General features: G+C 46.0%; 1 protein-coding gene across 3 annotated transcripts in view; it reads right to left on the bottom strand.

Moving 5' to 3' along the window:
- Positions 1 to 25,566, bottom strand: part of LOC147889796 (YCF36, putative (DUF1230)) — an 84,306-nt gene extending 58,740 nt beyond the window's left edge. For 2 of the 3 annotated variants that reach the window (XM_087392053.1, XM_087392054.1), the window contains exons 1-3: positions 25,410 to 25,566; positions 17,725 to 18,263; positions 4,343 to 4,371 (exon numbers count right to left, since the gene is read on the bottom strand). In XM_087392053.1, coding sequence (XP_087248179.1) covers positions 4,343 to 4,371; positions 17,725 to 18,263; positions 25,410 to 25,501 — 660 coding nt within the window. In that variant the 5' untranslated portion in view covers positions 25,502 to 25,566. Of the gene's footprint in view, positions 1 to 4,342; positions 4,372 to 17,724; positions 18,264 to 25,222; positions 25,371 to 25,409 lie in introns of those variants that run through there. The other variant, XM_087392055.1, reaches the window with a different exon arrangement.
- Positions 25,567 to 27,663: the final 2,097 nt, after the last annotated feature.

Raw genomic sequence — 27,663 nt, 5'->3', positions numbered from 1 at the left:
AGAATATGCAAAATGACAGTACTAAATCCTAAGTACAACATAGTCATATCTCGACTATATATATATCAATCTCAGCATCATCGTCGACATCATCATAACCATCACCATCATCATCAACAACAGTAGGACATCAGGATGGATTGGGCTGTGGAAGTAGAGGCATGAGGTCAGCAATAGAGCGATGTCGCCCCCCCAAAGGTGCAGCCCTGGTACGTCTCTTGGTCGTAGCTCTGCGTCTAACCAAGGCCACTGTGAACCCCATCGGTCGGGCCCCGACCCTAAACAAGGAGGGGGGGGGGATGTCCCCAAGTATGATTTGTGAGTCAACCCTCTGTCTGAGCTGTCGGGTCACAGGCTCCGGGTCACGGTCATGTCGAGGCCTCGCCTCGCGGGGGTCTATGTGATCTGGCTGAAAGAACTCCGTGATAGAGCTCTGAGAAGTATCAGTCGAGGAGGAAGTCTGCTCCTGTCTCCGTGCTCGGAGTATCCTATCGCGGTGTCTAAGCACCTCATGAATGAAAGCAACCAAACATCGCCAGTCTGGGTAGGAGAGGAAACGGGCCAAAACTACATAACTATCTCTGAAGAGGCAGTAGAAACGCCCTCGGATCTCATAGTAGACAGGACACTTGAAGATGAAATGCACCTCTGTCTCAAGCTCCTGCATGTCACATAGTGTGCATATGCGCCTCTCCCTGGGTAACCGCTCCACTCTGCCGCTCTCAATACGAAGTCTGTGTGAAGAGACCCGGAACTGCCCAAGAGAGATCCTCAGCGAGGGGGGTAGGTGAATCTGCGTGTATCCTGGTGGATCAATGAAACCCTCCGCTGTGATATGTAAGAAGTGATCTCTGTGGAAGCCCAGCTTCATTGGAAGATCACTCGGGCCCAACCAGGTCCGGAATGTGTGTAGCTGTAGTACTACGCTATGCTAAGCTAAAGAGCTCAAGAGCTCAAGCAAAATCAAATAGACAAAACATGGGTTTTGTAAGAGATATAGCTAGATTACATGGGTTTTGTAAGAAATATAACTAGATTGAAGGAGGATTGAAGGATGATTCCTAGATGATTCACGTTTAAAACATGATGTGACTTCATATCTAGTGTTGTAATGATTTGCAATTTGAATTTGTATAATGCAATTTCATACCTTAATTCAAAGAGCAAGTTCAAGGCTTGTAAACACTGTGGGAAAAACAATCACCTTGAGAAGGATTGTTATAGAATCAACCCTTGCTCATATTGTGGAAAGAATAATCACTCTGAAAAGTTTTGCAATGAGAAGAAGAGAACTATGTCAAATCTGGTTGAAGAGAGAACTCCATCAGCAAAAGAAGCATCCAACTTTGTAGTAGAAGACAAGGACTTTGCCTTTTAAGCAACTTGTCTTTGAATTTTTGTTTATCATCACTTGTTCAAATTTTTAGGTTCTCTGCCTGAAGTAGTATTCCAAAAAGAATGTCATATGTTTTGTCTTTTGTAAATCACCTCTGGTCACCATATGATGTAGGCCATGTGATATGTGTTTGGTCTATCCCAGTTTTGTAAACCTTGACCCTTGGACATCTTTGCTAGCATGAGATCCTAGACATAGATTTATCCTTGACCACCATGAGATAGCCATGTGTGACCACCATGAGATGGCATGAGAAACTATGAGACGATATGTATCCTTGACATTGCAAGAGACAAACCCTTGAGGGGGGGTATGTTGGGATAACTATGGTCAAGGGCTTGCTCTATTGTGCATGTGTGCATCTAGGGGAGTCACATGTGTATGTGTGTGTGTGTGTTGTAGAGGCGCATCTAGTGCTATGATGTGTTTAGTGTGTGACCTAAAAGATGATGTAAGCCAAAGGCCCCCACATGGGAGGTTCCTTTGATTTAGGCCAGTCCCACTGATGTAGGGGCTGATTGCCACTGATATAGGGGACATGCCTACACCATCCTCTCTTTCTATAAAATGGAGGTCATTCCTTCATTCTAATACAATGGATTTTGCCTCACTTGTGCTCTCACTCTTTGTGCCATGATGCATCTCTTCTATCCCACACTCCTCTACAGAAAATGGGGGCTCAGAGGTTGTGGTTAGGAGGGGATGAGGGTGAAGGGGCTAGAGAGAGAGAGGGCTGAGGGTGAAGGGGGGCTGAAGAGAGTGAGGGCGAAGGAGAGTTGTAGGGAACGCAAGGGCTAAGGGAGAATAGGGGAGAGGAGGAGATGTGAGGCTAGGGAGGGCGGGAGGGAAAAAGGGGGGGAGGAACAGCAGTAGGGGGGGCGGATAGGCCTAGGGAGGGGGGCGGGAGAGGCAGCAGGGGGGGGCGGGGGGCTGCAGTTAGGGGAGAGGGTAGGGAGGGGGGAAGGAGAGCAGGGAGGGGCAGGGGGAGGCTAGGGGGAGCGGCAGGACAGCAGGTAGGGAGGGGACAGATAGTGGGAAGGGGGACGGAGAGTAGTGAGCTGAGAGGGGAGGGGGAGAGGCTGAGGGATGAGGGGGAGAGGCTGAGGGAGAGGGAGAGGGGGAGGGGGAGGGGGAGGGGGAGAGGCTGAGAGAGGGGCCAGCAAGGGAGGAGGCGGGGCGTAGCAGCCTGCTCTGTTATATCAGTTTTGGATGGCTATTGATTTTCAATTCAAGATTGGTAATTTGTCCCATCTGATTTTGCCCATGTTCCCAAAGTTGGATACTGGCATCCGTGAAGCCATGAAATCTTGAAGAAACTAAAAGATTAAGCTGAATCTTGTCTTTGATACCATGTTAGATATCCACTTTGAATGGGTCTTGCTTTATGAGCCAAGCCAAAACCAAAATTGCAGTGCAAACAAGATCACACACTGATCTAGATCCTACCCACTGTACGCACACAAGCATGAATAAACCATGCGCAGGTCTGGATGATAGACAGCAAGATGTTGCAATCAAGGAGTATAGATATATCCACAAAATAGGACCAAGATTGAGTACGAGAGAGGCCTTACAACCTACGCCACATGGGCAGCAGTGTCCTGCTCCGCCAGTATTCCTGGTGCTGCCAAATCTTCTGCTCTCTCCTGATGTACGCCTCTTAACGAGGTCTTCAGCGGCTTAAAGACGAGCCCACAAAATGCAATTACTTTAGAACGTTGTGCATCTTGGATGTGCTCTACACCCAGCTAAGAGTTTCCGGAACATGTCTTTGCTAATCCATATGGATCCACCTTGCCAATAACCTCTGGACTGAAAGTGCTGCTGCCCCCCAGGGGGTCTTTTTATAGGGGCTGACCAGTGCCTGAATGGCCAATCCAAACTGTGTGTGGATTGGCCAACCCCCCCTTCCTCTTTGCCAACCAGAAATGGCTGGCTCTAAGTGGCCCTTTTGCCGACTGTATAGCTCACCAGTTGCTACCTTTGGGACCCACCCTATGCCCCTGGCTATTTCCACCTGCTTTAATCACGCTTCCTCAATCCTTTGCTCAATTGGGCATTGAACAGAAACCAAATTTCCTCAGTGTAGCATTGTTAATTTTTCAAACTCTTCCTCAGTGTAGCATTGTTAATGCTGCACGGACATGGTTACTCAAACCTTACTCTAGCACATGTGCCTTCTAACCGTTGTACCTCCCAGCAAGTTCTTCGTCCTGTCCCTAGAACATTCTGCTACACCAGGAATTCCTGTTAGAACTCCAAAGGTGTGAGCCCATCCAGTTTCCTTCATACTATGCTACCTGCTGCAAGCTGTGCCAACATGATTGAAATAATCTAAAAACTACTTAGTATACCACCCATCTGCGCTTGAAGAGGATTTGCTATGAGCATAGAGACCATCCTATCAGAAACCTGGAGTGCACACCCGACCTCATTATGAGGGGGCATGGGCCAACCATAATATCATAAATGTTCCAAATCCTAAAGGGTAGAGCTTTTCTATGAAGCATCTCCTCAGCTAACATACCAACGAAGATGAAGTGTACATGCTCAGGACATGGTATCCTAGCAGTATCAATGTACAGTGGTGGCCATACAAACTGCCAGTGGGCTTTTATTTGCAACTGTAAACCTTCACTTACAAGGACCTTACCCCTTAATGTCTATGACTGACAGGCTGTAGTCCTCTCCAAACTATCCTAAGTGTGTCCTCCTTCAACTTGTATCTTACACACCCATATCCTGTTGTTTTCAGTGTTGCATATCTGGCTTGTTTGTGCAGACCCTTCCATATTATTACAGAAGGAGCCATTGCAATGAAAAGTACAAGTAAAGACTCCTATGATATACTTAAAACAACTGATCAGTGAGTGAAAGAGATTGGGACTAATCTGTTCAAAGATACTGTCAATTCAGGAACAAGCAATGTAAACACAAGATGTGTACCTGTCCATCATACCAGCCTGTCTCCTCATCTGCATGCAGCATTCTGAGATATCATTAAAAAGGAAAACACGTGGCTAGCCTCAATAATTCCAAATCTACAGCTAGTGATTACAACATGACAGAATGATTTAAGTAAGATGATTGAAGAGGTTAAGAAGAAAAAGTAGTACCCGCATACTATTTCTGAAAAGGTAAGATAATGTGAAGAAAAGATACACCCTCAATTGAAAAATCACAGAAAACCCCCAAAAAAAAAAAAAAGCATATCCAAGTAAAAGACTCTCAATTTGATGGAATTTTTTATATCATCATGAAATTGTCAATATTATATGCCACGGTCCCAACCATGTGGTTTTTGGACACATTTCTTACCCATTACTCAAAATCTCAAAGTACTATCACAGTTTACCCAACGGTTGTATTACTATAAGTGAACATGCACGTGTACACGTGTGTGTGTGTGTGTGTGTGTGTGTGAGGATAATCGCATGTCTCCTCTTTGGATGCTGCTTTTTGTAATATAAGCATACATGGATTCACACAAAACAAAAAGAGTGTGTGTGTGTGTGTGCGCGCGCGCGTGCGCATGCAGTGTGTGTGTGTGTGTGGACCAGTCCCCATCCGTACCTTTCTTACTTGCCCAGGGAAGATCCCTGATACCGAACCAGGGGATTATGATAAAGTGGCTGTCGGGCAATTTCCTCTCTGGAGGAGGGAACTGCTCTGATGAGGTGCTGTCGAAAATGATCCCATATCTGAATAAGCCTTTTCACAAGTGGTGAGGAAGGCTGAGAATGCTGGTCCATCAGGAAGATCCAACTGACTCTACCTGCCCACTGGCCTGCTGCTCTAGGGGTGCACTGGTGAATCCCATGCAGTAAGAACTGCTTCCACGGCTGATCTCCTGGAGTCAAACCTCTAACAAGAAGTTTGACTAAAAGGGCTCTGCTCTGCATCTCAGGATCAAGAGCCCCAAGTCCTCCCTACGAGGAAGGTAAAGTGATAGTATCCCATGAAACCCTAGCCCTAGTGTCCTTAGAACCGTCACCACCACTCCACAGAAAGTTCCGGAGCGATCTCCTCACCTGACGGATCGAGTCAGCATGAAAGCACCAACATGACACAACGTACCACATAGTCGCTAGTAGAACCTGGTTGAGTACCAGCGCTCTTCCAGCCAAAGAAAGTCTAGCCGTACTCCAGTAGGCTAGCTTTCTCCGGATGCTCTCAAGAACTGGGCCAAACTGTTGTGTCGGGGACACCTCAATGCCAACCTGGAAGCCTAGATATCCTATGGAGGTGCCTCTTGGAATCCATACAAAGCCTCTGTCTCCTCCCCATGCTGGGGTATCCTGCTGAGCTCCAGTCTAGATGCCTTTTGATTTGTTCCAATTGACAAGTCCCCCTGAGGCTAGGCAGAACTTGTCAATTGAATCTGCAGCAGTAGCGAGACTATATGCATCTCCTCTGACTGTCAGTGCCGTGTCGTCAGCAAACTCAGTGTCCAGAAGCTCCTGCTCCTGCCGGATAGGCAGATATAGGCCCAAAGTGCCATGACTGGTAGCCTGCATAAAGTATCCCACAGCCTCCGCTACGAAAAGGAAAAGGTAAGGTGCAAGCGGGCATCCCTGTCGTACCAATTTGGATAGCTAAAAAGCTGGTCCTCTGCCTCCACAGACCACCATCCTGCTAGAAGAGTGGGAGAAAAGTGAGGAGACCCAAGAAATCCATCTATCACTGAAGCCTAGCCTCCTCATAGTGCCCTCCAAGAAACCCCAGTCCACCCTATCATAAGCCTTCTCAAAATCGAGAAGAAGAACTGCAATCTCCCGCTGACTCTCCTTCGCCCAGTGAGTGGCCTCCCAAAAAGTAAAGATGTTATCCAAGATACTCCGATCTTGGACAAATCCTGTCTGAGTAGCTCTGATGATACCTGGTAGCATAGGCTTTAGGTGAAGAGCCAAGGTCTTCGCTAGGATCTTATAGGCTGTCCCTAGAAGTGTAATGGGTCTCCAATTACGTAGGACTATCTTGTCTCCCCCTTTCGAGATGAGACAAATCATACCTGTGCATAATGTCCCGCCCAAGGATCCTGTATCGAGAGCCTCTGAAAAGGCAGAGAGTAGATGAGGCCCAATCGTATCCCAAAGAGCTCTAAAAAGAAGTGGCGACAAACCGTCCTCCCCCGGGCATCTATCTCTGGGCAGCTCATGTAACGCGTCCGTGATCTCCAGGAGTGATAGTGGGCTATCCAAAACATGACTCATCCTATCTGAGACCATCAGGGGGACATGGCTCCAAATCTCCTCTCTGGCTCTGATCATCTCCTCAGTGACTGGATCGGCGGTGTAAAGAGTGGAATAGAAATCAGAAATGATCTCAACAAGACGGTGAGGGTCCGTCTGAAGAGACCCGGCCTCATCCACAAGTCTACGAAGACTGTCCGAAGAGTATCTCTAACCCACTGCCCTGAAGAACTCTCTAGAGCATCTATCCCCCTTCTGAATCCAAAAAGTCTGCTAGGAGTAAAACCTGAACTGGGCCCTCCTGCCCTGAATCTCCTCTAGTCTCTCCTGAGCCTCCGAAAGCTGCCCTTTGATGAAAAGAGAATGAGGAAAACTCTGAATCAATCTCTGAACTCTGGATACCTCCGTTCTTGCGTTCCGAAAAACAAAGTCCAGAACTCTCACTGAGCCTGTGCTCTCCAATCGAGAGGTAGGAAGAATCTGTAAAAGGACTGGACCATAGTCAGATAAAACATAACCCGAGCAGATCCCAATCTGTCCTCCTCTGGCTTGGCCCCATTGGCCAATATAAAACCTGTCAAGTCTAACCAAAGAAAGAGAGCCATGGAAAACCCCGGACCAAGAGAACTGAAGACTGTCAGCCAAGTAAGAGAACTGAAGACTGTCAGCCAAGTGACGAAAGTCGTCCAATCGAGCTGCATCATGAAGTCCAGCATGCAAAACAAAACTATCCCACTCCACTCTCTCCCTATCAGAAAGGCCACCCTCTGTCTGACCCGCCTTGTCTTCAGAGAATTCAACCATGTTGAAATCTCCTCCAACAATCCAGGTGTCTGCCTGAGGAAGGGACTCTCTGAGCTGTCTCCAAAAAGCACGTCTGTGGGCTGGATCCGTGGGAGCATACACATTGAGAACACCAACTGATGTGCTCTCAATATGAAGAATAACATAGCATGCTCTGCTCTCCACTAGTGTACCCTCTTGGGTGATCTCTGAGGCCCACCTAGCTGAAATTGAAATGCAAACTCCTCCCCTCGTGCCATCCGCTGGGCTCCAACATGCCCGGCTCTGTCCTCTGAGTAAGGATCTGCATCCATCAATCCTGTCCTGGGAAAGCTTATGCTCCTGGATAAGCACAATGTCTGGAGGGGACCCTGAGGAAATAAACCGAAGGGAGTCCCTAAGCAACTGCAATCTAGGAACTCCCAATCTACGACCATCTGCATCTGAGGTAAATTTGCGGCCGTTCAGTCCTCTCACATTCCAAGAAATGATGGACAACCTAGACATCAGATGGAAGTGAGGGTGTGCCAGTGGCAATGGCACAAAACTCTCTCTCTGACAGCGCAATCCAAAGTCGGTCTCTAATCATCTCTAATCAAACTCCAAATCTGCCCCAACTCATGTAAAATGGCTCCATCCAAGGGAATAGTACTCTGGCGCGAACTGAGGAGCTGAAAGTCAAACCAACCAGCACTCCTGGGCAAATCAAAGTCTCCCTGAATCTCAAAGAACAGAAACGGAAAGGCCCTGCCACCGAAGCCAGGTCGAAGAGTCCTAGAGCAAGAATGAATCTGCGAGCCGACAATACGATGAACCGATGAAAACTGAGTCATGCACATGAGGTGTCTAGCAATCTCGCTGTCAAGTAACTCAGCTGACCAGCTTTCGCTCCCTGGAGATCGAAAGATACCTGCGGAGAAACGAAGAACGTGCCAACAGATCCCAAGTACTCCTTTACCTCCTCTGACCGTTGACAAAACACCGGTAGAAGTTCCAATCGAGTGAGGGAGTCTGTGATAACCCCTCGAGCCAAAAAGGGCCAAAACTCAACGGGCAGATCTCTGTCAACCATCCTGGGGTAAGGTCTAGGAGTCAAAAGAGCTGAAAAGGGCTGAGCCGTCCTGACTTTGCTCCTAGAATAGGTGAGAGGGAGAGGAAGAATCTGCGTCGAGGTGCCTGTCCGCGTGGGTGACTAATACTCTCGCTCGATCTCGTCTGTTAGGATCTCCCAATCCTCACGCCTGTCTGGGTACTGAGCAAAATCTGTGACCACACTCGCAAAAGATCTGGATAAACCAAGAGTGAAAAGCTGCGAGGACGAGGCTGTACTGGGAGGGGTGTCTAAAAGGACGCTCCGCATAGCAACAAAGGAAGGTACTGTGCGACGGGGCTGTGAAAGGGGTCTCGAGGGAGCCTCGTACAGGCGCATGAGATCCTGGGACAGGCTCTGACTCTGCTGACCTGTGTCGTAAAATACCACTCTCTCAATGGACTGCTGGGGAGAGGCATCCATCACAGTAACTGCAACCTGAGCAGTCTCATGCTGAATAACTGTCTCCGTAACCAATATCTGAACCTCCGCGGTAGTAGTGTCTAGAGTCATCAAATCCTGAGCTACTGTCTCCTGCACAATGTGAAGACCTGCCTATGGATGGTCCTCCGCATATCCCCTTTTCGGGGTCTCCTGCACATGTGTCTCGACTCCCTAAGCTACCGTCTCCTGCACAGTGTCAAGACCTGCCTGCGAATGGTCCTCTGCATCTCCCCTTTCCGGGGTCTCGTGCACATGTGTCTCGACTTCCTGAGCTACCGTCTCTTGCACAGTGTCAAGACCTGCCTGCGGATGGTCCTCTGCATCTCCCCTTTCCGGGGTCTCCTGCACATGTGTCTCAACTCTCTGCCATCTGTGAGCTCGTACCTGCGGCTGCTTGTACTGCTGGCTCTCTCTCTCTATCTCTGTCTCCTCCGAGCTCTCCGTGAAAGCTATTCCATTGGAGGCACCTCCAGGTCCTCTGAGTCCACTAAAGGCTCCCCTAGAGGAGTCTCGTCTCGTTCTACTGAATGAGTCGAAGCAGGCTCAGAGACCCCTGGAGGCTGAACTGTAGGCTCTGAGTCACTCGTAGGATGAGAAGGATCCGGAGTCTCTGATCGAGGCCGACGACTGGGGCAATCCCTAATAAAGTGACCTCTCTTCCAACAAAAAAGACATTGATCAGGAAGCCCCTCGTACAAAACCCTCTGCTGCATCTGGACAAAATCTCCCGTGGAGTACGAAATCAAAGTAGGCAAAGGTCGAGGAGGGGGGAACTCTGAAGTGAGTCTGACCCTTGTAACACCTATACCAGCAAGTGACTCAGCATAGGAAAGTCTTGCACCTGATGGGATGACTGTACCTGCCACGCTAGCCATATGCTCCACAGCTCTACGACAAGAGCTTACCTTATCAGGAAGTCCAGGGAAAAGCATCCAAAAAGAGACCTGACACGGTCCCGAGGAAGTAGTACTAAAGTGCTTCCGCCGAGGCCACAAATGGATGACTCTGCTCTGAAAGCTCATAAGTACTCTTTGAGCCTGCTCTGCAAACTGAAGGCCAAAAGAAAAGTACCCTCTGCCAAGCAATCGGAAAACCGTAACTGAGACACCCAATGAGGCCATGCTGGTGTACACCCAATCACGTAACTGTTGGCCTCTACTGGGTAGAAAGCCAATGATGTGCGTCAAACGAAAACCCTCCTCTGCTACCTCAATCATCTGCACAATGTCAGAAGGAAAAGAAACTGTGACTTCAATCTCCTCAGGTTCGGCGACGGGAGTCGCATTAGTGTCCTCCATTGTCTCTGCTTGCGCTGTCCTGAGGGGAGGAGCTACCTCTGCTGAAAATACCCACCAAGAACTCGCAACCAACCTCTAGAATCCCAAAAAACCCCTGCTTAAAGAAAGCCCCAAGCTTCAGCCTGCGTGGAATGAAAACAGGCCACTCATTGCTGAAGCAGAAAGCTCCGCCAATGTCTGGAAGCAGCCCAAGAACTCAGCTCTCCGGAACACGAGCAGAACAGCCCCGGAGAGGGCCCTGAAGCAGCCTAGCCTGAAGCGCAAGGGAGGGGCAGACAACAGCTACGGTCGGCCTAAAGGGCGGCCTAGATGGCAGCCTGAAGGGGCGCGACTAGCAGCAGCCAGCAGGACCAGCAGGGCGCGACCAGCAGCAGCCAGTCATGCTGTAGGGGGGGTCCACAATGCAAGCGGGCTGCAAGCGGGCTGAAGGGGGGCTCGACCACCAGGGCACGACCTGCAGCAGCCAGGCGGGCTGAAGGGGAGGCGCGACAGCAGGCTGAAGGGGGGCGCGATGCGAGAGGGCTGAAGGTGGGGGCGACCTGAGCAGGGTGCTGCCAAGGGACCCTGCGCGGCCAAGGCAGCAGGGCGCTGCCAAGGAAGCAGGGCGCGACCAAGGGGCAGAGCGCTGCCAAGGGCTGGGTGAAGGCGACGGCGGGTGGTGGCGGGCAGCAGCAGACGGGAGCTCCTCCAAGCGATGTGCAAAAAAAAAAAATCTCCTGAGATTTTGTCTGCACATCAGCTTCTTTTACAGCATGTCCATCCAATTCTTTCTCAAGCTCAAGCTTTGGAACTGGAACTTCCCTTCAGTAAGAGGGAATTGTCAGATGCAATTAAATCCTATGGTAGATGGAAATCTCCAGGATGGGATGGCCTCACTATTGAATTCTTTCTTGCTTTCTGGGATAGCCTCAAATCCCCTCTGTTGCAAATGGCTAATTCAGCTTGGGAAAATCAGCAAATGCCCATGTTATGGAAAAAGGGACTGGTAAAGCTCCTTCCTAAGAAGCAGATTTCTGATTTTATCACTGATTGGAGACCAATCACGCTCATGCCAGTCATTTACAAGATCATAGCTAAAATGTTTATTGACCGTATCAAAGGCTGTCTACATGATGGGCTGCATCCTTCTCAATATGGCTTTGTTCCTCGTAGGCATATCATGGACAATATTGCCAATGCTTATGTTGGGATTGAATATGCCAAGTACACGCAGCAAGATGTTTTGCTCTTATAGATTGACATTGCTAAAGCTTTTGACACAGTTCAATGGGAGTTCATCTCGCAAACAATGTGATCCTTGGGCTTTGGAATAAAAATGCAGCAGGTTATTTATTGGCTCTATAGGGATAGCAATGGTTCTTGTATTCTTTCTGGAGACATTTCCTGAAGAATGAACTCTTTGTAGTTCCGTTCGTCAAGGCTGTCCTCTTAGTGCCTTACTGTATGCTATTGCTACTCATCCTATGCTCCAATACATTGATCATCTAGTGGCTATAGATTCTCTCCATGGTTTGGAACTGGATGAAAATCGCAGCATGGTTGCTCAGCCCTATGCTAATAATTCTTTCTTTACTCCAAGGAATACTCAGCTTGATCTTTCTGCTTTGATGCAAGCCCTTTCATTTTATGGTTTGGCAGCTGGCCTTCATGTTAGCTTTCAAAAGTCTAAGCTGCTCCCATTGCATTTTAAAGACTGGCACAGTCTCTTATGGCCAGGGGAGATCATCCCACCCACTCAGTTAGTTCGACACCTTGGTTATCCTTTGGGCTAGGGACTTACTCGTTGACAGCAAATTGATTGAGTTCTAATCAAGCTCCGGAAAAAACTTGAATATTGGAAATTGGCAACCTGGCCTTTACATGTTCGCCTCCGAATAGTGCAATCCATTCTTGTGGCGTACATTCAATTTTATTTGCCTTTGATCATGTTCACCAAGGCAGATCTTGATGCCTTTATGTCTGTCATTATGGAAATCTTTTGGCATTCCAAACATGGCAGAAAAAGTCTCAGACTGCTTTCGATGCATCGAATTTGTTCTCCCAAAATGCATGGAGGATTGAATATCACTAATATCCACGAGTACATCCTTGCTCACAGGGGAAAAATGTTGCTGCAATTATTGAAAGGTGAGCAGCCCTGGGCTCTCATGATTCAATCTCTGGTCACACATATCAGTACTCCTGCTTTTGGTCATTGGCAACCCACTCAGTGGGATTTCTTGTTTGGGTGCATTGATGGCACTTTGCATGGCTGCCCTATGGTCTCCAACTTGCTTCTTGACTGGAAGCATATTCTGTCTCACCTGGAATGACATGGTCGATAGTCTCTGATGGGTATCTCTTTGCGGGCTTAAAGCATTCACCGGTCAAAAGTTTTTCAGCCTCCGCTTGCTTTACAGGAACCTCGCCGTTCTTACTTTATTTCTTTTAAAGGGATCAATACTGTTGCTAATGTTATTCATGATGATGACTCTATGCTTCCCTTTTCTCTGGCAGCCACACAGTATGGTTTGGGTTCTCATTATCGTACTTTGTGGCAGCAAATCACTTCTATGCTTTCCCCTTTGGTTCCAATCCCTCCTTTGGAACTCCAGGATCGATTAGAGGATTGGACATTGACTTCCCTTGCGTCCTCCTCTCGTCCTTTGAGGCTATCTCAGATTACTGTGCCTGCTTTATACAAAATCCTTTCGCCTCAACCCTAGGTTTCAAAAAGGAGTAATTCTCTTTAGCGAATGCATTGGCCAGTTAAGTGGTGGAGAAAAAGACTGCGGCAACTTTGGGCATACAAGGTTCCACTTCGGCCACAGGCTTTTTTATGGCGAGTGCTTCTAGGAATTTTTCCATCTGGAAATCGTAGGCACATTGCTCCTGCTTTATGTCATCGGTGTCTCATTTCTCAGGAGACTGTGCCTCATTTATTCTGGCATTGCCCGTCTTCTCGACAGTTTTTGGATTCTCTTCGACAGAGGCTACGAGCGAGATTCCCAACTCTTCTCTTTGGGAAATTTTTCTAGCTCTTTGGTTTTCATCCACAGCGACCAGAGTTTCATCTTTTCTTTGTTTGGGCTCGTTATTGAGCACTTTGGACTTTATGGACAGACCGCAATTGTAAAGTCTTTAGTGATCCCAATTTTTCTTTATTTGCTTTCTTTAAGCGTTCTCTGCAGCAATCTTTCTTTGATTGCTTGCAGACTCGCTAGATAGATAGGGATGTATATTTGGCTTATACTGAGATCTTCAGTTGATGTATTTTCTAGCGCCTCTTTTCTGAGGTGACTATTCTTGTAATATAATCAATCAAAGCTTTCACTAAAAAATTTGTGTGTGTGTGTGTGTGTGTGTGTTTGATTGCTTTCAGACTCGCCAGATAGATCAGGACGTATATTTGGCTTATACTGAGATCTTCAATTGATGTATTTTCTAGCGCCTCTTTTCTGAGGTGACTATTCTTGTAAGCTTTCACTTTTTTAAAAAAGTGAGTGTGTGTGTGCGCGCGCGCGTGCATGCAATTTCCTAGCTTTTTCGATGGCTGCTCTAATACATTTCTCACGTTGTCTATGCTATCCCCGTAGTTTTCTGTGATGTGTGCAATCACACATTGCTTATGTCCTGGTTATTTAAAGTGTATGCAAATTTTCCTAGTGTTTCCAAATGTGTTTGCATGTCCCTCTTGCTTTTTGCGAAGAAGACTATGTCATCTGTGTAAAGTAGTAATAGGGCATAACCTGCGATTTGAACTCCTCTGTTGTGCATTCTCACACACACACACACAAGACACACACATATATAAAGACATATTAGAACATCGTAACAAAGTACTCGGACTAGCACACAAGCTGGCATATTTGGAAAGCTAGATGTACAGAGGCAATGGAGGGCTCCAGAGCAGCTACAACCAGGAGAGAGACCTTTTTCAAAGTTTGGAGACGATCTCCTTTCTTCTCTAAGACTATTTCAAGGTTGAGTTGGCATTTTCAGCCTCTAACTTGGATTTTTGTTAGCTCTTTTTGAGCTGTTTTTTCTTTCATGCATGTCATGACGTACTCCCGCATTTGAGCTTGCTCTTGTGGCTTTCATTCATACTTGATGAAGTCATCTTTTTTGCAAAGAAAAAAAAGGGTCATAGACCTCTCTCCCTTATCCCACCGGCCTTTTGGGGAATGGGAGAGGACATGCATGGCTATGGGGTGAGGGGATTGGGATCCCCTCGTACCTAGTGCACCTAGTTTGGACACGTGGCACATTCTGTGACTCAACCTAGCCCGCCTCGGGAAGTGTCAACCCGTGGCGGACTGTTTGGTAGCGTGTCACGAGGGCGTGACTTATTGAGCTTACATGTGAGCAAGACCCTAAGAAATCAAGGGGGGGAAGCCTTGTGCTCTTAGGTGTGCAAAGGCGCCCTAGGAAATGATGAGCCTTGGGGGCGAATTAAATGCTTGGGCTTTTGGAGTGGTCCAAAGAGGGGGCATGGGTCAAAGTGAACCGCCACGTGGCCAAAATGCTGAATCCCAACTAGCATACATGCATGGGAATGGAAGAGGTTGGAAGGCGGCTGGCTAGTGGTCGACAAGTGGAGACGGATCGCGAGAAAGAAAGAAAGAAAGAAAGATATATTAACGTCCACGGGAGACCTCGCGAGCCTATGGGACAAAGCGCACAGAAAAGCGAACTCATACAAGCCTCAGTGGGCTGAAGCAAAGGGTACGCTAGGACCCTTGCTGGGTACTAATCTATGCTAACAAAATCATGATCATAAACATAATCATAATCATATCATATCAATCAATCTATCCAGGCGCTGGGATGAAACCGAAGCCTAGTACAGTGATGGCTCTCTGGTGGGCTGCAAAAATATCTCGTATCTGCATCTGTCGAGCTGTCTCATGCTGCGGCGGGGGGTGCGGTCTCCTCGCTCTCTGAACTTTCTGGGCTATGTCTAGAGTGATCCCTCGTCCCTGTCAGTCTCCTCTGAGGAAAGTTGTGATAGGTCGGCCCTCAATAGAGTGTACTTTGGGGGCTCTCTATCGCACATGTGGACTTTGCGTCCCTCTCTCGACGGTACTGTGCCGGCTGCTCATCCAGACTGCTCTCATATCCGTTAGCTCCTCTTCCTCCACTCCACTGTGTCCGGGGGCTGACTCAAATGTATAGAAGTCTGTGACGTGCCGCTGTGTCCAATCACCCTCTATGTCCTGTAGTGCTCTGACCAACCCCTGCTGCTCTTTGATCTGTCGTAGAAGCGCCTCCCTGTGTCGCCGCATCTCCATCAGATAGAGTTCGATACAGACCTAGTCATGGAAATGGATCAGTCGTGACAAAGGACCGAAGCCATTCTCCTCTAGGTAGAGCACACGGGTGGAGTATAGAGAGGCAGATGGGCGCCGCGCGGCCTGTGCGATGGTGAAAGAGAGAGTCCCTACCTAAGAGACCTTGTGACGGCGAATTGCTATGCGGAGCGGGTGGGAAAAAGGACTGCTACGCGCACGTAGAGCTAACGGGCTTGTTTCGTATGGCGAGCTCTAATATGGGTTGTTGGCCTCCACACAGTTGATCTGTTGGTCACGTTCCACTCCTGGAGTACGGGCTAGTTGCAAAGCTCCACCCCTGGTGATTCACTCGGGTCTAGCTGGTCACAAGGCTTAGCCCTTGTATGGCGAATTGGCTCTAGGAGCCAAGCTGGTCGCTTGACGGCGTGAATCCACCTCAGGTTGCTGACTGTTCCTAAACTCCAAGCTCGTGGTCGCGAATGAGCATTAAAGGGCTGACTGTGCACAAAAACCATGCTGGTTGCAGTTTACATCTCGGTGGGTGCTCGTGACTTTTGGAAGGGAAGCTCTGCTGGTCATGAGATGTTTTGGAGAACGGCGGATAGAGCACCTCTCTGTTTGGTTGCGAGATGCTTTGGAAGAGCTGGTTGGATACTCTGTGGTTTATGTCACCCAGAAGGTCTTCTGGATGATGCTATTCTCCTTGTTCAAGCTTACTTGGTTGCCCGTTGTATAAATATGCTTTCTCTTCTGCTTTAAACGGTTGAATGGTCAAGCAGGCACTTGAGGCAGTTATGGGGTGGGATTGTACAACCAAGTGTTGGTTGCTAGGAACAAACAATCCTAAGCTGAGTACCAGTGATCTGGGACAGAAATGGATGCCTTTTCCTATACTTTAATGACCCCTTACAGCAGAGGATTTGCATTGACTATTGAGCCCGGATGGGTTGTGGAATGCCCTTCGTTGTAAGAGAGATTGTACTACTTGTGTAGCTTGGTTATTTTTCTCTCTATTCAATGAAGAAATACCAAAAGGGACCCAAGGCTTTGAGGCCAGTCTGTGTCTTTGTATTTGAGCGGGAGCGCTCTAGCTCCCCCTATCTGACTTTGGAGTGTTTGCTGAGTATCTTATTGTGAAGGCTTTTGTTTGGTTAGTGTTCTACCACCCTCTTGTTGGCCTTGAGGCTGGTTTCACGGCGACTGGCGATTTCCAGCGGACTGTGACTGTGGTATGCTATGGAAGTGTCGTGATCTGTGGCAGCCTTAAGTGCAACTTTGATTACGGCGGTGGCTGCTTGCACCGACAGCTGGCACCTTTGGTGTTGACATGACTTTGAAGGCACTTAGGGGGCGGCTTTGATTTTCACATACCCCTGTGCAATTTGTCACATCACGCTTGGTTTGATGGTTGGCAGCCAACTTGGGCTGGCCTTTTGTTTGGTCAAGCCCACCTTTCATGGTGCTCGTCCCACAAGGGGTGTTGGATTTGGTCCAATCACCCTTGGTACCCTTGTGTGGCTTGATTAACTTGAATGGTATTGGGGTCCTAAAGGTGGAGTTATCCCATATGCAACGTGGGATTGTTGAGCTCCTTGGATATAAGAAGGGTCATACCCCTCTCCCTTATCCCGCTGGCCTTTTTGGGAATGGGAGAGGGCATGCATGGCTATGGGGCGAGGGGGTAGGATCCCCTCGTACCCGGTGCACGCGATCTGGACATGTGGCACCTTCTGCGACTCAACAAGGACTCCCCTTCCCTTTTAAAGATTGAATCCGCAGACATCTACTAATCTATATTTGGATGATCTTGCTCATTCGCTTTAACAGCTCAGTGAGTCACCATACCCATGCCCTACCAACCCCAAGGGGCTAATTCCCTACATACATTTAGCAGCCTGCAGCAACCAGGTACCCACATGCACAACTGTAATTTAAAATAAACTTCATGAAATCTAAGGTGAACATCTTCCCCGCCTTTATGTCAAACCACATAGAGATCAAAGCAGAATCTCAATTACAGTTCTTCTAACCTTACGATAACATTGCTAACAATTGGACAATTAACTAGTTCCGTCGGCATATTTCACATATGGTAATTTGTAACATCAGAACATAACTGTACAAAACTTCTCTAATGTAAACAGAAAACAGAGAAGCCATTACAAATATACCTCATTATTTCGCAGAGTCAATGGTAAGAGAGGAAAAAAGAGTGGTAAAGATTCAAAAATCTGAAGGCAAAGAAGCGTACATTCAACAGTAGCACTAAAAAGGCGATTTCCAACATACGCCCAGCCAAGATACATCCTCAGAACTGCTAATGTCACTGCCAAAAGACCCCCACAAAGGGATCCTGTTCCACATTTGACAAGCTCTTCCTCAGGGTTCACATTCCATGCCATAACTGGCCATCCCAACAACACAGTCACTACAGCACCAATTGCTGACAATCTAAAACCATACGCCCAAAGATCTTCAATTGCCCAGGAAAAAAGCACTGATTCTCTAAGATTCTGATACTCATTCACAGGCTGCTGCTCCAAAGGAACAGGAGAATTTATTCCAGAGCCTCCATTAGCAAAAAGAGGGCCAAAACGTGATGAGCTATCCCCACTGTTATCAGATTTCCCTCCTTGCTTGTACTTTGCCTGAACTTGGAATGGCCTTTTACGATGTGCTGCCAAGACATAGTTAAGGATTCCCTTTCTGGATGCAGCAATCAAAGAGCTATGGGGAAGATGAGAAAGCTGGCAAGGAACCAATGCATTTGTCACGTCCATGTCCAATTCCCTGGTCCAACAACCCAAATTAAGAAGAGAGGCACTAGTTCTCTGACATACAACTGCATTCTGCTACATCATAAAATTACAGTTTAAAAAATAGCCTTCTCTCCCCGGATGGACAACTTATTTTGTAACCCTTAACTCTTGATACAAGAGTGAACACAAACTGCACTTGCATGGGGGAAATGGCTTAAGTATGGCCCTTAGGTGGGCAGACCATATGCACCTATTCAAATTTATGTTATGGGCCCTGTACATGCATTGACAGGTGAGAAAGGGTTGAAAAAGGGAAGAAACTGTGGGGAAAGGGGGGTGAAGGGATATGAATGCATGTCTAAGTCTTAAGTGCATGAAAGGGCGTCTGGACTATCCATGTTCGGAGATACAAATGCATTCATGAGAGGGCTCCTTATGATTTCTCCTTTGACTTGGCTAGGTGAAAAGAAATGCCATATACAGATCCAAAACTCTTTTAATGTTCTCTTAATATTTTTTTGCATAGCAAGGGCCAGCTACCAGCCTATGTATATAGCTCCCTCTTCAATGAGGATTGTCATTTGGAATATGCACGGGATCCCTACCTGCGCCACCACAAGAAGCGGGCCCTTAGGGACCAGATTCATACCTTGGTCACCAAGAGCACAAGCTCACTGACAGGGAATGTGTCATGATAGGAATACTCCTACCTGGGCATACATTTTGGTCCCTTGCTCTTGGATCATGAGGTCTAGTTTGCATTTCAATTTCAGCCTCCATCCTTCCCATTGCTATTGCACATGGTGTCTTGATCCCAACTAGGGCTCAGTGGATCATACTCCTCCTGGGCAGTTCTCAGATTGGAGTGCTTAATGTCTATGCCCCAACCTGAAAAGGGATCGAGTTGCCTTTTGGAGAGGCATTCTGCCATAGGCCGACTCTTGGATAGTAGGTGTTACGGGGGCGTGAAATTCTAAGTACTTTAATGTACTACAAGACCGTGACAACTTTGGTTTTAAAAGTCTAAGCGTGGGCTTAATAATGTGTAATTAAACGCGGCATGGTGCCTAGGACATAAGCGTAATTAATCCCTAGGCCCAAAGACATTCCAAGGAATTAAAAGAGTGGTTGTTGGGAAATGATGATGTGGCATTTTTAATGGCCCCCCTAGAGGGCCATGTACCTTCAATGGCCCCCCTAGAGTTCCAAGTGGCTCTAGTGCCTTCTACATGCTCCTTTGCCATTCCTGGACCTTCTTGGGCCTTCTAAACTTCACATGTGTGGTTTTTTCTCTCATCTTCTCCCTTTGTTGAGATTTTGGATTGGTTTTTCAGCCTCCTTCAGCTGAATTCCGTTTTTCTTCATACCTCCTCATCCGTTTGGATTCCTCGACTTCCATTTGGCCCAATGGCTTCCCCTCTGCCTCCCCTTCGCAGTGGTATGCTTTTCCCTCCGTGCGTTTGGTAGAATGGGCAGAGCTAAGCACTTCTTTTGCTGGTCGAATTTGCAAAAGCGTTCCTCTCTGAAGCACGCTTCTTTTGAGCCTAAGAACTCCCACTTCTTCGCGACAGAAGTGCTTCTTTTCGCATTTTCCAGTGGAATTCTTGCTGGTCGGCTCTTGTAAATGCTCTTTCTTCATGCCTTTGCACTCCTCTTTGGCTGAGAATGCAATTGGGCATTGGCTACTATGTCCTCTTAGCGATTGAGGACTTGGTTCGAGTTTTCAGGGCTTGGCGAGTTGTGATTTTGCTGCTGCAATTTCTTTTTGCCATAAGCTATTGGTTGGGCTCGTGTGCTACCTCTTTCTTGGTTCACATGTGCCCAGGCAGTGCTACATGAGTCATTATTTGGTGGGATACTTTGCTGATTTTATTTTGGAGCTTTGAAAAGCTTTGTGAATGCCATCTGGAAACCACTCAAAGAGAGTGCAGCTGGGGTGCAGTGCGATTGCATCTGGACAGCCAATGGAATTGCTCTTGGAAAAGAGAATGCCTTTGGGTTGAGCCTATGGGTTAAGTGCACTTATGTGATGGTGTTCTATGCTTGAAAGCCTTGCGAAGGCTCAGTGAATTGGGGCTGCGTGCTCAGTTGCAGGGAAGGTCTCCCAGATGCAACTTGTAATCATTTCATTGTGAAATATAAAGAAATACCGAAAGGGGCACCATGGTGTTTGGGGCCAATCGGGTGCACTCGTCTATGTTTGTTGAGCAGGGGCATTCTAGCCTCCATCCCTTTTTCAGTGGTTTTGTTTGTGAACAAATGGGTAAATGCCAAATGATGATCATGCAATGGTTAATGGTTGTGATATATGCTTTGTGAGCTGTAAATAAGTGCTGAAGTGATTAAAGGTTTAGTTCCACTGCCCTCTGAGTGATTAGAGGCCGGTTTCAGTAGGGAGGGATGAAAATGTGGTAGACCAGACTATTGAAAAGAGGAGGGAAAAGAAAGGTGATGTCCTCGCACATTGGGGGAGGTGGAGATGGAGGAGCACTTTATATGTAGATTTCCACAATAATATGAGATACAGGAGCAAAATCACGGCCTTTTTTAGGAGGTTGTGGTTTTGAACCACTGACCCAGGTGATCCATTTCCTTAATCCGGTGTGTGTCAACCTAAGATACATGGAGGAAGGATCGCAGATACAAAGAGCAGAGTAGAGACAGACCAGAGCACATACATTCAGATCACCACATTCCTGCATAGCCTCAGCAATGAAACAACAGGGCTTTCAAGACCGTCACTCAATGCTCAGGGGAGCAGAGCTGCAGGATCTCCCAACTTGTCTCGCAAAACAGAACAGAGGGCCTTTAAGCCATAAGCACACCTGCCCAGAACCCCCGTTGGGTCACCCTGTGAAGATTGTCGATACACATCCATAGTGCTGCTTGTGAAGGTTTGATGCTCTTCCAGCCTCTTTCTAGAAGAACCTTCTGTCCCGATACACAGGAGGAGAGACGAGGATGACCTCATTGAGTCAATCCAGTTTCCAGTCAAATCTACCTTACTGGATGCTTTATCTCACCAACCTTCCATCTTGAATATCTCAGTATCATATCCTGAGGACCTTGTCTTCAAGACTTCATACATGTGTGGAAGATGCTGATTTTCCAGTAATATACACAGCAAGGAGCAACCATAAGGATTATCGTATAATGAAGTAAACGTCGAATCATTCAGCTTTGGAGAAGCTTTTCTCTTGGCCTAGCCTGAAGAAAGATACTACCAAAAATGTGGCATTATGATTACTTTGTAAAAGGTGAAGTTTTGATGTGGAAAGGCAAGAGATTGCTTCAGCCATTGCCTATTCCTGAGTGACCATGGGAGCATATCACAATGATTTTCATTCTATGGAATAAAGAAAACAAGCAAGAAATATGACATAATTTGGATGGTAAGAGATCGCTTCAGCAAACAAGCCCATCTCATCCCCAAGCAAAGCCTCTCATCTTTTTTCATTAGACACATATTTGTGCAACATGGGCTTCCTAAGTCCATTGTATCTGATCCGGACAGCAAACTCACAAGAAATTTTTGCCATTTGAGAACTTGGATACCATACTTAGCGCCTCAGCAGCATTGCATCCTCAAACAAAGGTTCAAAGTGAGGTAAACAGTGATACCCTGCTTGATTTGCTGAAACTTTATTATGTGAATGGCCAGCAAGGTCTTTGGAAGTAGTATCTTCCATGGTTGAATTCACTTACTTAACATTGGTATCCACAATGTGTTCCACATTAGTCTATTGAAGCCTCTGTAGGAGAAATTACAAAAGAACCCATCCACCAGAGGTGGAAGAAAATGAGATAGTTCTCATTCTTGAGTAGATTGTAGATTGTTTATCATGATTTCAAGATAGAAAGAAAAGCCAAGGTGTCTGGGATCCCTAAAAGGACTTCTGACTAATGATGCCAAATAGATGAATCCGACTTTCTTTGTTGATGATTATTTGTCATTCTTGCGTCGTACGAGGAGGATTTACCTCTCAAGTCAACTGTTTAAGCAACAGATGAAATGTTGTTCCCCAGAAAAATGAATTCATATCCTTTTTGAATTTGGTAGGAATGTCTAGCTGGTTTGGCAACATTTAACCTTGTGAATTTAGCTATCAAAGGATTTCTATTTTGTAATGAGCCTAGTGTCAAACTCACTGAGGTTAATCTAATGGTACACTTCGGGAGAATACCCTTTGAGAGAAGTATGATAGTACGCCCTTAGAGCCCTAAGAGGGGAAGTTATGATTTGATAGAATCCTACAGGGGAAGTTAAATCATACCCACTTGAGTGTTTATGGACCAACAATGCACACTAGACTGCTCAGACCGGCTCTACAAGCTATGGCATGACACTTAATGCCTAGGGGGTAGGCTATGAACAAAGGATTGGGGAAAATACAAAGTCAATAGACTCAAACAGACCCAACAAAACAAGATCATTAGAATTCTTCGTGTCAACTCGTAAACCTTGTGAGATGATATTCCATAAAATGGACTAGTAAGATAGTTAGATAATTAAGAGATTATATTTTACAGTTAAACTTAGGGTTAGGTGCTAAACAAAGAATCATAAGACAAATCATGGGAAAAGGGCACAAAATGGCCCTATCTTTCTGTGCCTGCATTTCATCTGTCCTTTGCCAGGCTCTTATGTTTCCTTGATGGATTTCTGCTAGTTGGCCTTGGAAACTCGTTATAAATTGCTATGAAGCTGTTCTCACATATTCTGTTAGACAAATCTCCAGCTCTACACCAGGTTTGCTTGCAGTTTGTTTTCATTTGGATGCAGGTGGCTGAATTCTTCTTGATTCTTTTGTTCTAAGTGGATATCACCTGGCTTTCCTTAGGGATTACCCCTCTAAGTTCTTCTTCCAATCAGTAAAAAGGAAGCAAGCTATGGAGACTATAGTTAGAGTGATGGATGAGGATGGTAAGATTGAAAAGTTTACTTTCTGGCACTGTCATTTTCACATAATAAATTTCACAATTTCTCTTTATAATGTTGCACTAATAATGCAAAAACTACTATTAAATCCTAATTTTGTATTTTTTGTTTTTAATAATCCAGTTAATGTTTAGAAAAATTCTTGAGTTATTAATTTAAATCCATGAAAAAGCACTAAAAATTTAAGAATTATTAATTTGATTTAATCCATGAAAATGCACTTAAAATTCAATGTAGAAAACATTTCTAGCATGTGACATGCTTATGCAGAGTTCTTGACGGTTGGAACCTTGTTCTATGATTGGAACCCTGGTCAATTAACAAATTGCATCATGGTTTCTAGAATCCTCCAATTGGTGAATTTCGACCTTTTGGGGATGCAAAGTACCTCACACACACACATGCACGCACGCACGCACAAAAACAAGTTGCAACGCAGCCCAATCATATTCTCCCTTCTCAAAGTGAAAAACATTCTCCACCAGTCGCTTCTAAAGCAATCTTCTCATGTATATAGACCATATAAAGCTAGAGATCCTCATTCAAGCAAGCAAGATAAACTTGACAAAGGCCTTTCCTACAGATTTTGCAAGTATGGCACCTCTTGTCAAAAAATCTGAGGTGGATTCAACAATGTCGACTTCATTGAGCATTGGAGTCTTTGTGAACCCTGGATAGGCTAAATGCGCACAGATTTTGTGGGACATTAGCTCAATCGTCAACAATTCAATGAGCCTTGTAAGGGCATATATCGTTGGTGTATAAATGTCCATCCCACAAGTAAGAAGTAATCCTGAAAGAGAGCCCATGGAAATTATTGAAGACAGATTTTCCCTGCTCCTGCATTTTGTCACAGAAAGATTGGCACATGCTGGATCCATACAAGCCAATAAGTTGGTTTTAGTAACCTTATCTTCAGAAACTCTTTGCCCTGCAATCAAAGACATAGGCAGCAAGCACAGCACTTGGGTGAAATTTGGACTGCAATACGAATTTTAGAGAGAGATTATGGAGAAATTGCTTTTCCAAACCCAAGCTTCTCTACAAACTGTCACGACCTCTCTCCCAGCCTTTTCAGTGATCAAACTCCCTCAAGATCTCCTTTCAACAATTTTCACAAATTTGCAAAGCATACTAATACTACTTGCCATCTTCAAATCTTTCAGCTTGCATACATCAAGATTTTCACAGTTAAGAAAGACGATTCTCACTTCATTGGCATGAATGGAATAGAGTCAAAGTGTAATTTGAAATATCCGAAAAAGTTCATAGTTTAATTACTTGTGTCTACAGCATGTTTTTAAGAGGACTAAGAGATCTCAGAAGATTGTTGTTTTAAAGGATTGCAGGCCCTTAGATGGACTCCTATGTGACAGCTTTCCCCTTGGAGTACGATCGATCCACTAGTGTCTGTGCTAACTCTGCTAGAACTCTTCACAGAGTCCGTACGTGGCCTTTCTAAGTTCTTGAGGGAATTGAGGCTTTTTCAGTCTTTCCCACAGCTTCTTGCGTGGAACTGTATTGAAGGCTTTCTTGAAATCCACAGTGCAGCAGTAGACAGCCTCTTTCTAAGTCTTGGCTCCCTCTGTTGTAGCCCTTATGGCAACCAAATGATCTACCGTTGGGGGGATGGTTTGGGGAGGGGAGGGAGAGAGAGAGAGAGAGAGAGACAAAGAAGAGAGAGAGAGAGAGTAATATCTTCGGGAGACCTAGCAGGCCTATGAGACAAGGTACAATAAAAAAGAGTAACTCATACAAGCCATTATGGGCTCAGGCAAGGGCTCGCTGCCCTTGCTGAGAGCCATACTAATAAACTCAAAACTAGGACTCAAAACCCAAAACTCAGAAATCCTGAGAGAGCAGTTAATGTTTAAGAGACGAACTCGATTGGGGAGCATCGTTTAAAAAAAGGCGCAGAACAACGATCGGTCTATGAACTGGGTTGGCAAGCACGGAGAGAGTAAAACTTCGTCTACCAGTAAGAACTACCATCTCGCAGCGCCGATAGTTTCTCTAATTATATGCCAGCTTGCAATTGCGAGAAAGCTTACACAATTTTGCTTCATTGCCACGCTGTACATAGGCAAAATGAACGTCAATCGAATCGGTTCAAGGACGAAAATTTTACGCCTGGACTGAAATTTCAGCCTTGGACTTCCTCGTATACGTTCACTCACAATTTTCAACACCTATTAACTTCCCGAATGGAATTTGGCACTTGTTGGGATAGTATGATACCTGCACAAAAGGCGAGGACGCGCACAGGCCACGACCGCACGTAGCCTAGAAAATGTTCTTCCACTAAATTTGGCCGTCTGCCAATGTGGCATCGACCGTGCAAATACTGGATGCTCTCGAAGGAGATTTTGCAATCATTGCTTGATTGCGTTCCTCCCCAATTCAAAAGTAGAAATATTTTTGGCCTGCCACAAGGGGAAAATCATTTTCTTAGATTTATTTTGTAAATACTATTTCGTTCCACACTTGCCTCCAATTTCCACCATTTCTCCCTCTTTTCCTCATTTCTATTTCAAGGCCCTCTCTCTCTCTCTCAAGCTCTCAAGTTTCTCCCCACTCTCGATCTCCATGCCCACATTATCGCAATACAGCCAAGAAGCTTCACCCTTGCTCCTCCATCGCCTCCAACTCCTTCTACGCAGGCCTTATGAATGACAGAAGTCATTCAACTTGTTGGCCTATTTGTCAATGACTCATTGACGTGTATTGTGCTTTTGGTCCACGTCGCCATACATGGTGCGAACATGTGGCATCTCATTTCGATGCGCTATTTCAAGTCTGTTTCATGGTCGTGGCATTTTCTCTTTTGATTGCAGCACATGAAGTCCATTCCGTTCTCTGGCACACAACGTGGTTTTCATTTCTATGGCACTAAAATTTGGCATGCATCATGGTCTCCATTTTGGTTGTGCTTTGGTCCAAGCTCTGCTATGGATTCTGACGGATTTCTTAGGCATCGATTTAGAGAAGATTCGACTGTACATATCTGCCATGCATGTAATGCGTTCGTGGGCTATAAAACAGTGTTGTCCTCGATCAGGACTATGTTCTGTGTTGCGGTTTGCCGTGTTGCTCTTCGTGGAGTCATGGCTGAGCGTGAACTTGCTAGAGGTATGGTTGGGCATCAACTAATACACGAAAACCATGTTGGTGCTGACTCGGTGGGCGGAGGGGAGAACTCACCACATTCCATTCCAGGCAGCAGCACGTGAAGCGTATGCGGAAGGTGGGATTTGTTTCTTTCAATCTTACTTTTAGTTATCGTCAAAAGGTTTAGTGAATCCTTAGATGCCTTGCTCTTGGCTTGACCCCGCACTCTGTTGCAAAACAATTGGAAACTGATACGGATTGTCGTCAATTATGTGGTTTGTTCTTTCCGATTGGCTGCACCCTCTGTCTGTTGGAGTTCCAAATATCCAAGATGCCACAATCCTAGGGAAAGTTCTTGATTTCTTCTTAGTTTCACTGAGTTTTAAAATAGAGGAAGCTAGCACGATCATGGCCTACTATGGATCAAGGATGCCCTTGTTTTGGGCATGTCCCTGACTCCGACGTTGAGGTATTCATTGATAAGTACGTGTGCACTGACATCTTGATGCTGGCACTTGAGAACAAGAACATTCAAAGACACAAGCACAAGAAACATGCAAAAAAGGAGTAAATGCATGCTGTTTCAATTTCCCAAGACCTCCCATGAGGTAAACAAAAGTGCTAAATGTTCTCAACGAATCAACTAACATGAAACACACGAAGCAAACTACAAAGCAATCAAGAATTTGCTCAACGACAGAACAACTGAGAACCTTGACTTTGACAACTTGGGGACCTCTCATTGACAGAAGAAGAGTACATCACAGCCCTGCGTACTAGCATAACGCAGCCAATAATCTTCTTGCACAAACACCCCAAAGACATTCTCACAAATAACTTCAACATGACTATCTCGAAACTGTGGGAGGCCAACACTGACATTCAATTTGTAATGAATCTGTACAGTGCAGCCTCGTACTACACTTCGTACATGACCAAAGTCAACCAAGCCATTGTAGATGCAATGAACCAAGCATTGTCCCAATGCTTGCAAACTGGTGCTCTCGCGAATGAGCGCATTCAAAAGATTGGAAACGCAATCTTGGATACAACATATCAGCTCACAGTAGGTAGTGTACTTGTCTCTGTCCTTGCTGTTAACCAACACAACAAGAGAATTCTGGTACATAAACACAAGCCCACCTAAAGAGCACACAATGCTGCTGAAGCGTCGCTCATAGTTAAAGAAAATGGACCCCTTGGGCACTGGCATTTTCTTTGCAGATATTATAGCAAAATATAAAAGCAGACCTATTGATTTACGCAACCTTTGCTTAGTAGAGTATGCCAGCATGTACGCAACATTTGCACGCACGACAACTAAATGCAAGCGTGAGAAGATTATTCATTTCAACAACTACAGCAAGGGTAGAGCCGCAGAGAA

The sequence above is a fragment of the Dipteris shenzhenensis genome, chromosome 20 (genome assembly GCF_047967505.1).
Source record: "Dipteris shenzhenensis isolate YYH24624 ecotype China chromosome 20, Dip_SZ_1.0, whole genome shotgun sequence".
In the NCBI taxonomy this organism is placed as follows: Eukaryota; Viridiplantae; Streptophyta; class Polypodiopsida; order Gleicheniales; family Dipteridaceae; genus Dipteris; species Dipteris shenzhenensis.
This window is presented reverse-complemented; position numbering and strand designations above follow the sequence as displayed.